The following is a 13665-nucleotide window of genomic DNA, read 5'->3' on the forward strand; positions in this document are numbered from 1 at the left end:
TTAATCGTGCTGTTAAACAATAATATAATACAGGGGTGGCCAACCTGTGACTCCGGAGCCACATGCAGCTCTTCAGAAGTTAATATGCAGCTCCTTGTATAGGCACCAACTCCGAGGCTGGAGCTACAGGCATCAACTTTCCAATGTGCCCGGGGGGTTCTCACTGCTCAACCCCTGGCTCTGCCACAGGCCTTGCTTCCACTCCAGCCCTTCCCGCCCCCTCCCCTGCGCCTGCCGTGCCCTCGCTCCTCCTCCCTCCCTCCCAGAGCCTCCTGCATGCCACGAAACAGCTGATTGGGAGGTGCGGGGAGGGAGGGGGAGGCGCTGATTGGCAGGGCTGCCAGTGGGTGGGAGGTGCTGGGAGCGGGGGGAGCTGATGGGGGCTGCTGATGTATTACTGTGGCTCTTTGGCAATGTACATTGGTAAATTCTGGCTCCTTCTCAGGCTCAGGTTGGCCATCCCGATATAATACCATTTATTTAAATATTTTGGGACTTTTTTACATTTTCAAATATATTGATTTCAATTACAATACAGAATACAAAGTGTGCAGTGCTCACTTTATATTTATTTTTATTACAAATATTTGCACAGTAAAAAATAAATAAATAGTATTTTTCAATTCACCTCATACAAGTACTGTAGTGCAGTATCATGAAAGCTGAACATACAAATGTAGAATTATGTACAAAAAATAACTGCATTCAAAAATAAAACAATGTAAAACTTTAAAGCCTACAAGTCTACTCAGTCCTATTTCAATCACTAAGACAAACAAGGTTGTTTACATTTACGGAGATAATGCTGCCCGCTTCTGGTTTACAACGTTACCTGAAAGTGAGAACAGGCGTTCTCATGGCACTGTTGTAGCCGGTGTCACAAGATATTTACGTGCCAGATGCACTAAAGATGTATATGTCCCTTCATGCTTCAACCACCATTCCAGAGGACATGTGTCCATGCTGATGACGGGTTCTGCTCAGGGGTGAAAGTAACTTAAAGGACTTGCTGGTACTCCGGAGTCCTGAGGAGGGGGCGAGGCTTCTACCGGAAGAGGTGGAGCCTCTACCGGAAGAGGTGGGGCCTTTAAATCCCCGGAGCCTTTAAATCAGTTTTAAAAGGCTTGGGGCTAGGGCTGTGGTAGCAGCAGCTGGGAGCCCCGAGCCTTTTAAATCACCCCCTGAGCTCCCAGCTGCAGAGGTTGCTGGGAGCCCTGAGGCTCGGGGGCAATTTAAAGGGGGTGATTTAAAGGGCCCGGGACTCTAGCTGCCACTACCGCAGTGGAGCCCCAGGCCCTTTAAATTGCTGACGGAGCGCCGGGGGTCCAACAGCAGGGCCTGGGGCTCCAGCTGCCGCTATCCTCCATGGCCCTTTAAATCGTCCCTGGAGCCCTGGGGTAGCGGCAGCGGGGCTACAGCTGCGATTTAAAGGGCCCGGGATGGTAGCGGTGGCAGGAGCCCTGGGCCCTTTAAATTGCCACCCGAGCCCCGCCACTGCTACCCCAGGGCTCCAGCAGTGGGACTCTGGCAGCAATTTAAAGGGCCCAGGGCTCCAGCCACTGCTAGGAGCCCCAGGCCCTTTAAATTGCCGCCTGGGGAAGCCGGGCCGCCCCGGTACGGCGCACCGGCTCTTGCCGGCAGGGGTGGCAGGTTTGTAGAAATTATGGTGGTGCCCAGAATCTGCCCCTGCCCAAACTCTGCCCCCCACCTGCCCAAGGCTCTGGGAGGGAGTTTGGGTGGAGGAGGAGGTCTGGGGTGCAGGCCCTGGGCTGGGGCAGGGGATTGGGGTGCAGGAGGAGTGCAGGGTGCAGGCTCTGGGAGGGAGTTTGGGGATGGGAGGGGGTGCAGGGGTGAGAGCTGTGGCATGAGGCTGGGGATGGATTTGGGGTGTGGCTGGGGATGAGGGGCTTGGGGTGTGGGAGGGGGCTCAGGGCTAGGGGAGAGGGTTGGGGATGAGTCTGGGATGCAGGCAGGCTGCCCTGGGACTGGAGCCAGAGAGGAGGACTCCCCTCAGCTCTCTCCCTGCCAGCAGCAGTGAGCTCTGGAGTAGGGGCCTACCTCTCCCTGCCAGCAGCACACTCACCCCCACCACTGTCACTGCACGTGCTCCTAGGGCCCCTCTCAGGTCCAGGAATCTCCCTCGCCTCCCCTGCGGTGGGTGCCATGGGGGGGAGCTGCCATCACATGTGCACCTCGTCCCCTGCTGCTGCCCCTCACTGTCACCTCACTGGGGGTGCAGGATGGGGCTGCCCCTTACCCAGCGTGGGGCAGGAGCGGTGACTGTGGGCGGGGGGGGGGTGGCTGTACTGGTGGAGAGTCCCGCCAGAAAATGAAAGGGTCTGAGGGGGAAGGGCAGCCTGCAGTGGCAGTTGATGCAGGGAGGCAGCATGAAGCTGCAGGGCAGAGACAGGGACGCTCTGCTCCAGGACCCAGGGAGGCATGCAGGGGCAGCAAGTGGGGGGACACTCAGGGGAGGTGGGGGGGGCAGCAGGTGGGACCAGGGGGGAGACCCGGCCCCGAACATTGGTGGAGCCGGGCCCCTGATATTGCTGGAGCCACAAGCCCATATAACGCGCCTCTGCTGCTTGCCAGTATGCCGTACCGGGGCGTACCGGTTTACTTTCACCTCTGGTTCTGCTCGATAATGATCCAAAGCAGTGCAGACCGATGCATGCTCATTTTTGTCATCTGAGTCAGATGCCACCAGCAGAAGGTTAATTTTCTTTTTTGGTGGTTCGGGTTCTGTAGTTTCTGCATTGGAGGGTTGCTCTTTTGAGACTTCTGAAAGCATGCTCCACATCTCGTCCCTCTCAGATTTTGGAAGGCACTTCAGATCCTTAAACCTTGGGTCGAGAGCTGTCGCTATCTTTAGAAATCTCACATTGGTACCTTCTTTGCATTTTGTCATATCTGGAGTGAAAGCGTTCTTAAAACCAACATGTGTTGGGTCATCATCCGAGACTGCTATAACATGAAATATATGGCAGAATGCAGGTAAAACAGAGCAGGAGACATACAATTCTCCCGCAAGGAGTTCAGTCACAAATTTAATTAACACATTATTTTTTTAATGAGCGTCATCAGCATGGAAGCATGTCCTCTGGAATGGTGGCTGAAGCAAGAAGAGGTATACGAATGCTTAGCATATCTGGCACGTAAATATCTTGCAATGCCAGCTAAAAAAGTGCCATGTGAATGCCTGTTCTGACTTTCAGGTGACATTGTAAATAAGAAACGGGCAACATTATTTCCCATAAATGTAAACAAACTTCTTTATCTTAACGATTGGCTGAACAAAAAGTAGGACTGAGTGGACTAGTAGGCTCTAAAGTTTTACATTGTTTTGTTTTTGAGTGCCGTTATGTAAAAAAAATTTAAAAATCTACATTTGTAAATTGCACTTTCACAATAAAGAGATTGCACTACAGTATTTGTATGAGGTGAACTGAAAAATAGTATTTCTTTTGTTTATCATTTTACAGTGCAAATATTTGTAATCAATAATATAAATTGAGTACTGTACACTTTGAATTTTGTGTTGTAATTGAAATCAATATATTTGAAAATGTAGAAAAAACCTCTAAAAATATTTAATAAATTTCAATTGGTATTCTATTGTTTAGCAGTGCAATTAAAACTGTGATTAATCATGATTAATTTTTAAAATCACGATTAATTTTTTTTAGTTAATTGCATGAGTTAACTGTGATTAATTGACAGCCCTAGTTCTATTGCTTGAACACCCAAAGTTCCTACTGATTTCAGTGGGAGTTCAAGGTGAAGTTGAACGGACTGTTCCTACAAAATGTGGATTCATATCCAAAATAACTTACTAGATGTAAGTGCTGAGTTACCCAAAAATCCATGGGTATGTTCTTGTTCCCCTCAACGGATATCCTGGCAGGAACATCTCCTTGGGATCATGTTATGATTTACTGACTACACAGCAATCAAGGCATTAATTAGGTCAAGCCATGTCAACTGTAAAAAAGCTTAATTAGTAGTTTAAAATGGAATCCAGACGCCCTCATTATTTCAAGGGAGAAAAGGCACTAAGCAGTTTTTCCTTGTGCTACATGGCATGCATCCAAGTTGAACTCTCATATGAAAATAAGTGAGTTCATTGTTCTGAACTTGCAGCCAACAGTGCCTTCAGTTTTGTCTGAATGTTTTACAACTGAGAAGTACATAAGATACTTTAAATAGGAGAGAGAGAAAACAGTAACTAATGAAATCTAAATAATATAATGTTTTATTTCTTTGTACATTTGTGGACATTACGTAACATTTGGATCCACTGACTAAACTGATTTGAAAATAGCCCAATTATTAATGTATTTCTCTGTTTCCATAGAAACTCTTAAACCATTAATGACTCATAGAAGTAAATAAAGTCCATGACCCTATAATTTGTTCCACTTTTCTCAACAAGACTGATGAAGACATAGCCGTTAACATCACAAAGAAAGCTCACCTAAAGGACAGATTTTGGGGGGTACTAGTCTGCTGTACCTTCTTACTTGGAAACAGCCATTTCTGCTTTCTCACCACAAGCATTTTGTAAAAAGCTCAGCCCCACCATTGACAAATTTTGACTTTTATCAGCATAGCAAAAAAATAGGACTTGCTGTGCAAAACTAGGAAATTTAGCAAAATGTTATGGTAAATGACTGGTAAAATGTTATGGTAAATCCACAAAGCAATTGGGAAGATGAGTGAAAATGGCAACCAATGCCCAAGAAGGTTGTTTTTCTTAAAATGTGGATGAACTCCAGTGACACTTTGCACTGAAAAAAGTCCCCTTTCTCCACCCCCCTCCCCCCATTTATTAGTTTGTTTAGTGTTGGAAAAGGTGGTTAACTGACAGTCTTGGAAAGTGAATTGCATAATGACAGGTTTCAGAGTAGCAGCCGTGTTAGTCTGTATTCGCAAAAAGAAAAGGAGTACTTGTGGCACCTTAGAGACTAACCAATTTATTTGAGCATAAGCTTTCGTGAGCTACAGCTCACTTCATCGGATACATTCAGTGGAAAATACAGTGGGGAGATTTATATACACAGAGAACATGAAACAATGGGTGTTACCATACACACTGTAAGGAGAGTGATCACTTAAGGTGAGCTATTACCAGCAGGAGAGCGGGGGGGTGGAGGGGGGGACGACGCACCTTGATTATCACATGTATATGAATCTCCCCACTGTATTTTCCACTGAATGCATCCGATGAAGTGAGCTGTAGCTCACGAAAGCTTATGCTCTAATAAATTGGTTAGTCTCTAAGGTGCCACAAGTATTCCTTTTCTTTTTGGAAAGTGAAGTCACAGCCTCCTCAGGGGACTAAGAGGAAGAAAGGCCCCTGTTACACCTCTGCTCAGATTTTGATTATGGCCATGCCAGGGAGAGCAGGAGGTACTCATCCATTCAAGATTGCTGCAGCAAGTAGAGGGGACAGAAAAGGGAGACAGAAGAGAAAGGGAAGTTGGGGAGGAGGGGAGGGAAGGGAGTGGGAGGAGTCTTGGATCCAGCCCCTCGCTACTCACTGAACAGACTAGCTCACCAGCTACCCTGGGGGATGTGAGCTTCTCTGTGAAAAGGATAACGTAACATACTCCTACCCAAGAGCAAGCAGGAAGCAGTGAAGGAATTGTGCCTCAGAAGGGTGTCCGAGTCACACAATGCCACACAGGGCTATGCCTGGGATTGTGCATCTTGCATATCATCCCTTCTTCAGGATTTTTCCCAAAGTCACAAGCTAGCCCTCAATCCACAGAAAAGGTACATACAGCATGGAAAGTGGCTTCCTATGCTGCCCTGTCAACGTGACTGAACCTATGCAGTAACCAGCTCAGTCTCAAGCCCATTCAGTCTTTAGCCTTGCTGCCACGAAGGGTGCAAACTAGTGGTAAGTTTGGTGGTGGATTGGGGGAGAATATTGGTTCACTAGGAACTGGACTATCTAGCAACATCAGCTTGGTCCCATCAGGACCAACCATCAGGTGGTATTTATATTCTCCAGAGTACAATGATCAGAAAAGGAAGCCCACACATTTAATAGTTCCTCAGGCCAGAACACATGAACGTAGGTCATGAATGCTCTATGCTCTCAGAATTACAGCCTAGACAAAGAAAAACATGACAGGGCCCTTCTCCAACACAGTTTATTCCATACATTCCCCCTCAAGGACAGTGTAACACGAATGTCACTAAACAGTGCACACGACACAATTAAGCTGCAACATTATTTTTCTCCTTGTCTCTCTCGATTGGCTTGTGTGTAGGCGAGGAAAAAATACTGCACAATTACTATCTGCCAAGTAGCTCTGAAGACATTACATAGTGCTGAAGACAAGTTCTGTAGGATTCATAAAGGTTTATGCGCTTGGCAACATTCAGGGCACACCCGGAGTGTTGTGTAGGAGTAGTGCACACACAGCTCCTTTCAAGGGCATCAACCTTGGAATCTCGCCAAGATGACATGAACCGTGGGAAGCCTCCCAGGACTGGGCTCAAGGCCCGAGAGCAAGGAATGCGGTAGATAGAAATTGGTAAATAAGAATGTTAAACAAAGCCAATGTATTCCTTTTATCTGTTGGAGAATGTAATGCGCGGGGGGAGAGAGAGAGAATAAAGGGGAAGGTGGAAAGCTGACAGGCAGAAGTCGGTTAGCAGAGACCAGCCTGCTTGCTTGCTAAAAGCTGTGTTCTGTCTTGTCATTGAACTGTCACAACTGGCGCCCAAACGTGGGGCCCTCAGCACTCACCTCGCCCGGCAAGGGTTTCAGACGCGTCACTCATCCGCTTCGTGGATCCCGGTGAGTATTTTTCATTGTGGTAAGTATGGGAAGCTCCCTCTCTGCTTTGCAAGTGCAGCACCGCAATGAGCTACAGTATTTGCTGCGTAAGGCTCAGCATGACTGCCCCGCTCGAGAACTCACTCTCCTGCTACAGGAGGTGAGTGCCCAATGTCCATGGTACCCTGAAGCCGGAACCCTTAAGCTAGCGGACTGGGAGCGGTTGGGCCAGACATTGCACAAAGAGCCTCAGGCGTCCGTGCAGGCTTTACATGCCTGGCACCTCTGCCGCGATGCGATACAGCTTGTCGCCTCAGACAGGCCCTCCCTCGCGAGGCTGGTGATCTCGCCACGCCCGTCCGCTCCTGCAGCCATCCCCCCTCCTGACAATGCGAAACAGTGTGTCGCCTCAGAAAGACCCTCTCCCGCGCCAATAGAGGGGCTGCCAATCCCACCACCCCCCGTCCGCTCCTGCAACCATCCCTCCCCCTGCTTCGCCCCCAGTGCCTCTATTACCACCGCCTCCCTGGCCTTCCCCACCAGAGCCGGTGTGTGATCGCCCTCCGCCCGTGGGGCCCCATGCTCCGGGGCCCCCCGGGGGGTCGTCTGCGTCTGCTCAGAGGCTTTCGCTGGTGCAACAAATGGTTCACGCAGCGAAGACTCGCTCAGATCTTACAGCAGAGGAGCTGGCTGATCTGGTCTCAGTTTGTCCGGTGACCTGGCAGGATGATGGCCAGGGCAACCAGGTTGCAGACTGGGTCAGTTTGCCTTACTCGGTGATCAGAGAGGTAAAGAAAGTAATTCGCGAGTTCGGCCTGACTAGCACGTATGTGCGTGGTCTCATTGAAGGGCTAGGTACTGGGTACACCCTGATCCCTGAAGATTGGAAGGCGCTGTTGCGCATGATGCTGACACCCAGTCAGTATGTTATTTGGCTTAGTGAGTATCGGCAGATGATGGAACGCCAAGCCCAGGTATATAGAGAGCAAGGTATCATTTATGAGCAGTTGGCAGGGGAGGGCCAGTTTGCTACTGTTCAGCTGCAGTCTCAACTCCCTCAGGCCGTCTTCCCCATTATTTCCACCTGCGCCCAGCATGCTTTCCGGAAGGTCCCGGATTCAGGCAGGCCTACCAAAAGCTTTGCCAGTATCTGTCAGGGTGCATCAGAGTCCTTTATGGATTTTACCAACAGATTGCAGGAGGCTATCCTCCGACAGGTGGATAACCCTGCGGCAGCTCAGGAGATCCTGTTAAAAATGGCGGTTGAAAATGCGAATGAGGATTGCCGCCGTGCTCTCCAGGCTGCACAAGCCTCTGGAATTCTAGAGCTGTCGGACATGCTGCGGGCGTGCCAAAACATCGGAACCCAAGCACATAAGGCTGGAGTTCTGGCTGCCGCCCTGCGAAAAACCGGGAAGGAGGGGAAGCGTTGTTACCGCTGTGGTAAGGAGGGTCACTTTCAGCGGGAGTGCCGCTCATCGACGGTGCCCGCCCGCCCCTCAAAGAAGTGCCCCAAGTGTCGGAAGGGCTATCACTGGGCTAATCAGTGTCGTAGCAGGTCGGGAAACCGCACGACGGGTCCCCCCCGAACCCAGGGCCAAACGGGGGTGTTTCCCACTCAGACAACTGTTCCTCTGCCTTACAATCCATAGATTCCATGAGGGCGGCGACTGCCGGAAGTGCAGGGCTTGATTTGATTATGCAGGAGGACGCTGATTTTCAGTTGCCAGGGGAGGTTTGCGCCATACCTACACAGGTGACGGGACCTCTCCCTGTTGGATTTGTGGGTCTGGTTCTCCCTCGCTCACACGCTGGGAAACAGGGTTTTTTTGTCATCCCAGGAGTCATCGATGCTGATTACACGGTGTTATTAAGGTTCAGGTGTGGACCCATCTTCCGCAATCGCTCCCGCGTGGACGGTCAATTGCACAATTGATTTTAGTCCCCTATCAGGTGCCAGCCGCAGAGGATCGAACCCGGGGCGGGAACGGCTTTGGATCGACGCTGTCTCAGTCGCCGTCTCACAATACGTCCTCTCCACTTGTTGCTCTGACAATGTCGGTCTGCCCCTCAAAACCTCAGTTAACACTTCTCTTAAATAATGTTCCTTTTACAGGGTTGGTGGACACTGGAGCTGACGTTACGGTGATTCGTGATCCGGAGTGGCCAGTCGGTTGGCCAACAGTTCCTCCTAAAGAGTTGTGGGGGATCGGGGGTAGCAAACCCGGGCGCCAAAGTTTGTCTTGGGTCACGGTCTCTAAACCAGGAGGCTGTGCCCTTGCTACAATCCGCCCTTTTGTACTCCCTGTCCACCTCAATATTTGGGGCCGTGATTTACTTACAAAGCTGGACACCACCCTCGATATTAATATATAATGGCCCAAAATCCTCCCTCACCCACCTTGCCATCCGCATTACCATTGGTATGGCAATCCTTAGAGCCCATATGGATTGACCAGTGGCCCCTCCCTCTAGAAAAGCTGAAAGCGCTTCATTCACTTGTACAACAATATTTGCATGCACAGCGCTTGGAGAGCTTTACTAGTCCTTGGAACTACCTGCTGTTATTTTGGCCTTTCAATTTTTTGCTGATTGTCCCTTTAATTTGATCATGGACACGCATTATGTTTATCAGGTAATTGATCATTTACCCCTTGCCCTCATTACCCCTCAGGTCGATGCGGACCTTCTTCGCCTGTTTTTGTCCTTACAGTATTTCATCACCACTCGTAATTTCCCTTATTTTGTTGCTCATATTTGCAGTCATACCCCTCTGCCTGGGCTACTCATTGAAGGCAATGCGCGCGCCGATCGCGCGTTACGTGGTCAGGTAAATTCCCTTTTTTCTGACCCCACTGAAAGCCATTCCTTTTTTCATCAGTCTGCCTCTGTTTTGGCCCGACAGTTTCATATTCCTGCTGATCATGCACGTTCTATTGTTCATTCCTGCCCCCACTGTGCCGCTGCTGCACCTACCTTTTTTTATGCCGTTAACCCTAGAGGTACCGCAGCGAATCAGCTGTGGCAAATGGACGTCACTCACGTGCCACAATTCCACCCCTATTCGTTTTTACATGTTTTCATTGATACCTATTTGGGATTCCTTTGGGCGACCCCACAGCATGGGGAAGCCACTCCCAAAGTTATTCACCATTTGCTAGCCTGTTTTGCTGTTATGGGTCACCCGAGCCAGATAAAAATGGATAATGCCCCAGCCTATTGCTCCACAGCACTTTTCATCTTTTGTGCCCAATGGGACGTCCGTCTCAAACACGGGATCCCTTATAATTCCACAGGCCAAGCCATTGTTGAACGTGCAAATCGCACGCTAAAAACCTTGCTTGACAAACAATTAAAACAAGGGGAGCTGCGTCTCCGAATTTTAGGAGACATTCAGCAACAACTGCATATCCTTTTGTTTACTTTAAATAATTTAACGCTGAACGCAGATCAGCAGACCCCCGCGGATCGGCATTTTCACAAATGGAAAGACCGCGTGTCTATTACCGTCAGCTGCCTGATCTGCAATGGTTGGGCCCAGTGCCTTTAATCACTTGGGGTCGGGGATATGCTGCTGTGTTTCTTCCTGCAGGACCGTTGTGGGTTCCAGCCCGGTGTGTGCGACCGGCACTGAAACAGCATGGCGTGGCACCAGGGGCTGTCGAACCCCATACCGGAGTTTCAGCTGACCTTGGAGGAGAACGCGGTGCCTCCCGGGTCGACAATGGCAAGACGGAGACGGAGGAGACGTAGCATCCCAAGCTAGGCCGTGACAAGCCAGCCCGTGACATGGGGAGCAGTAAAAGCATTGGTCGCCGCAGCTCAACGAAGACTGGCAGCAAACCAACAGCCAGAGACTCCTGAGACTTTGTTTGTGGCGATTCTCGCCCAAATTATTGCTAATTCTGTACTGATTGTATGCCTTTTGTGCCTGCTATTTCCTGGAGGGGTTGACTCGGAGCGCTTCCTCCGTTATGGGCCCGAATGACATATAACCTATGGGAAAGATTGGCTTCAATAGCAAATGTTACCCACTTTTGTTTATTTGATTTTGTAGCAGCTGAAGAATTGTTAGGTACATGCCTTATTCCAGTATGTCATCACCCTGAGGAAATTGGGAATGAGATTATGCTCGCCGCTTACTCGAACCTCTCTTCCCAGTACTCTAGCATGGCTAATTGGGGCCCGGCCAATCACACTTTACCTTCTTAAGCTTATTTTTTGCTGCTGCTGTGTACAATGTATTCCTTTTTGTTAAGGCTTTGTCGAGACCCGCCCTGGCAGGCTCCACGAGTTATGACCTTGTCTGTCCGGGAGTTAATTGGCTTGCAAATGCAAATTGATGGCTACCATGAGATGGCCGAGCACAAATAAACAAAAAAGGAGGGGATGTAGGATTCATAAAAGTTTATGCGCTTGGCAACATTCAGGGCACACCTGGAGTGTTGTGTAGGAGTAGTGCACACACAGCTCCTTTCAAGGGCATCAACCTTGGAATCTTGCCAAGATGATATGAACCATGGGAAGCCTCCCAGGACTGGGCTCAAGGCCCGAGAGCAAGGAATGCGGTAGATAGAAATTGGTAAATAAGAATGTTAAACAAAGCCAATGTATTCCTTTTATCTGTTGGAGAATGTAATGCGCGGGGGGAGAGAGAGAGAATAAAGGGGAAGGTGGAAAGCTGACAGGCAGAAGTCGGTTAGCAGAGACCAGCCTGCTTGCTTGCTAAAAGCTGTGTTCTGTCTTGTCATTGAACCGCCACAAAGTTCTGCCATGCAAACTGATGAAAGAAGAAAAGAAACATTCCAAAGTTTAAACTGATTCAAGGGATTGCTGATCAGGTCAAGGATTATCCAGCAATGACACTGAGTTTCCAGACTATACAAGTTTCAGAGTAGCAGCCGTGTTAGTCTGTATTCGCAAAAAGAAAAGGAGTACTTGTGGCACCTTAGAGACTAACCAATTTATTTGAGTATAAGCTTTCGTGAGCTACAGCTCACTTCATCGGATGCATTCAGTGGAAAATACAGTGAGGAGATTTATATACACACAGAACATGAAAAATCGGTGTTTATCAGTCTCTACGTAAAAGAATAAATGGACACAAATCAGATGTCAAGAATTATAACATTCATAAACCAGTCAGAGAACACTTCAATCTCTCTGGTCACTTGATTTCTGACCTAAAAGTGGCTATTCTTCAACAAAAAGACTTCAAAAACAGACTCCAACGAGAGACTGCTGAATTGGAATTAATTTGCAAATTGGATACAATTAACTTAGGCTTGAATAGAGAATGGGAGTGGTTGAGTCATTACACAAAGTAAAACTATTTCCTCTTGTTTATTCCCCGCCCCTCCAACTGTTCCTCAGACGTTCTTGTTAACTGCTGGAAATGGCCCCCCCGTGATTATCACTACAAAAGGTTTTCTCCCCCCCCCCGCTGGTAATTGCTCATCTTAAGTGATCACTCTCCTTACAGTGTGCATGATAAACACCCATTTTTTCATGTTCTGTGTGTATATAAATCTCCTCACTGTATTTTCCACTGAATGCATCCGATGAAGTGAGCTGTAGCTCACGAAAGCTTATGCTCAAATAAATTAGTCAGTCTCTAAGGTGTCGCAGACTATACAAGGGTTAGGGCTTTGGATGAAGTAAAGGAAATTTGTACCACTGAGTCAATTCACTCCCTTTGTTGCTACTAGGGTAACAAACAGACACTGGAAAACTTCTGCCATAAAGAGATCTTTAGTGGCATTCCTTCATTAGGAAAGTGGGGCTGAGCCTGCACCCATGGACTTCAGAGGGAGCAAAACCAGGCCCAATTTGTAGATTTCATTTTGAAACTGCTGTAAAGGAAAATTCAAAAGTATAAAAAGAAATGAAAAAAAAAATCACAGAAACATGAAATGTTTCCAGCAAATTTTAATAAAATTTAAGACACTTCACAGTGATGTTTATCCAAATAATGCTTGATTTTAATCTGATATTATTGACATTCATTTGCAGGTATGATATAAAATGTAAGGGGGGTTTATTACAGCTAAATTTCATATTTCTTCTTACAGATACATCAGTGATTCGTCTACCTGTACAATATGAAACAAAGTTACCTGCTCAATTAATCAAATCTGTTAGGATGGATTGTGGACTGCTTATTTATACTGGTGGCCAGTTATTCATATAATCCCACTGATTTCTTTTTTGAGTAACTGCTCAGCAACATGAATAAGGGGATTCACAGTGAAACCCTTTCTTAATGGAATTAACATGAAATTCAGTGTATAGTAACCACAGCATGGCTCCTAATGTGGATGTCCATCACCATGTATATCATTAGTCAGACTGGAAAAGTGCTTCACTTTATATGAAGCATCTTTGAGATCAAGCGCAGAATCAAGCAGTGGGTCTGATTCTCTGACAAATGATGCATGGAGACACTCAGGAGTGGGAGTTTGTGCTATGCCATTTTTATTCATCACTTATGTAGCATTTAGGTGCACCGGGTAATTTATAATAGGTAGAACATATCAAACAAAGAATATAATCCCTGCTCCATAGTGTTTACAGTATAAAAGAAATGACTGGACACAATCTGACACAAAGAATTCCATAAATTACCATCTAGGTCTTTATGGAGTGGAATGAGGCATTTTAGCTGGAATTGGTCCTGGGATAGGCAGGTTTTCTGTCTTTTTTTATTTTATAATTAAAAGAGGAAAGGAAGGGCATACATGAATAGTGAGGCTGTTCCAGCTGCAGTGGGCAACATGAAAAAAGGCAGTCACAAGTTAGAAATACTCTCTTAGGTATCTATACCCTCATGGAGTTTAGATATTTCTTTTGGATATGATTAACATGAGGGAACCCAA

At 47.6% G+C, this 13665-nt stretch overlaps 1 protein-coding gene across 2 annotated transcripts; it reads left to right on the forward strand.

The window, feature by feature from the left end:
- Nucleotides 1–6622: 6622 nt before the first annotated feature.
- On the forward strand, nt 6623–11477 carry LOC141983136 (endogenous retrovirus group K member 9 Gag polyprotein-like). Of its 2 annotated transcripts, XR_012638308.1 has the most exons (3): nt 6623–6811; nt 9554–9620; nt 10383–11477. XR_012638308.1 is itself a non-coding variant. In XM_074945890.1 (2 exons), the coding sequence occupies exon 1, from the start codon at nt 7432–7434 to the stop codon at nt 8440–8442; it is 1011 nt and encodes a 336-aa protein (XP_074801991.1). In that variant the 5' UTR covers nt 7368–7431; the 3' UTR covers nt 8443–9620; nt 10383–11477. The 2 variants fall into 2 exon arrangements, 1 of the variants encoding a protein (XP_074801991.1); XM_074945890.1 differs by lacking the exon at nt 6623–6811 and having other exon boundaries at nt 7368–9620.
- The last annotated feature ends 2188 nt before the right edge of the window (nt 11478–13665 follow it).

This window comes from Natator depressus, chromosome 1, assembly GCF_965152275.1.
Source record: "Natator depressus isolate rNatDep1 chromosome 1, rNatDep2.hap1, whole genome shotgun sequence".
Classification (NCBI taxonomy): domain Eukaryota; kingdom Metazoa; phylum Chordata; order Testudines; family Cheloniidae; genus Natator; species Natator depressus.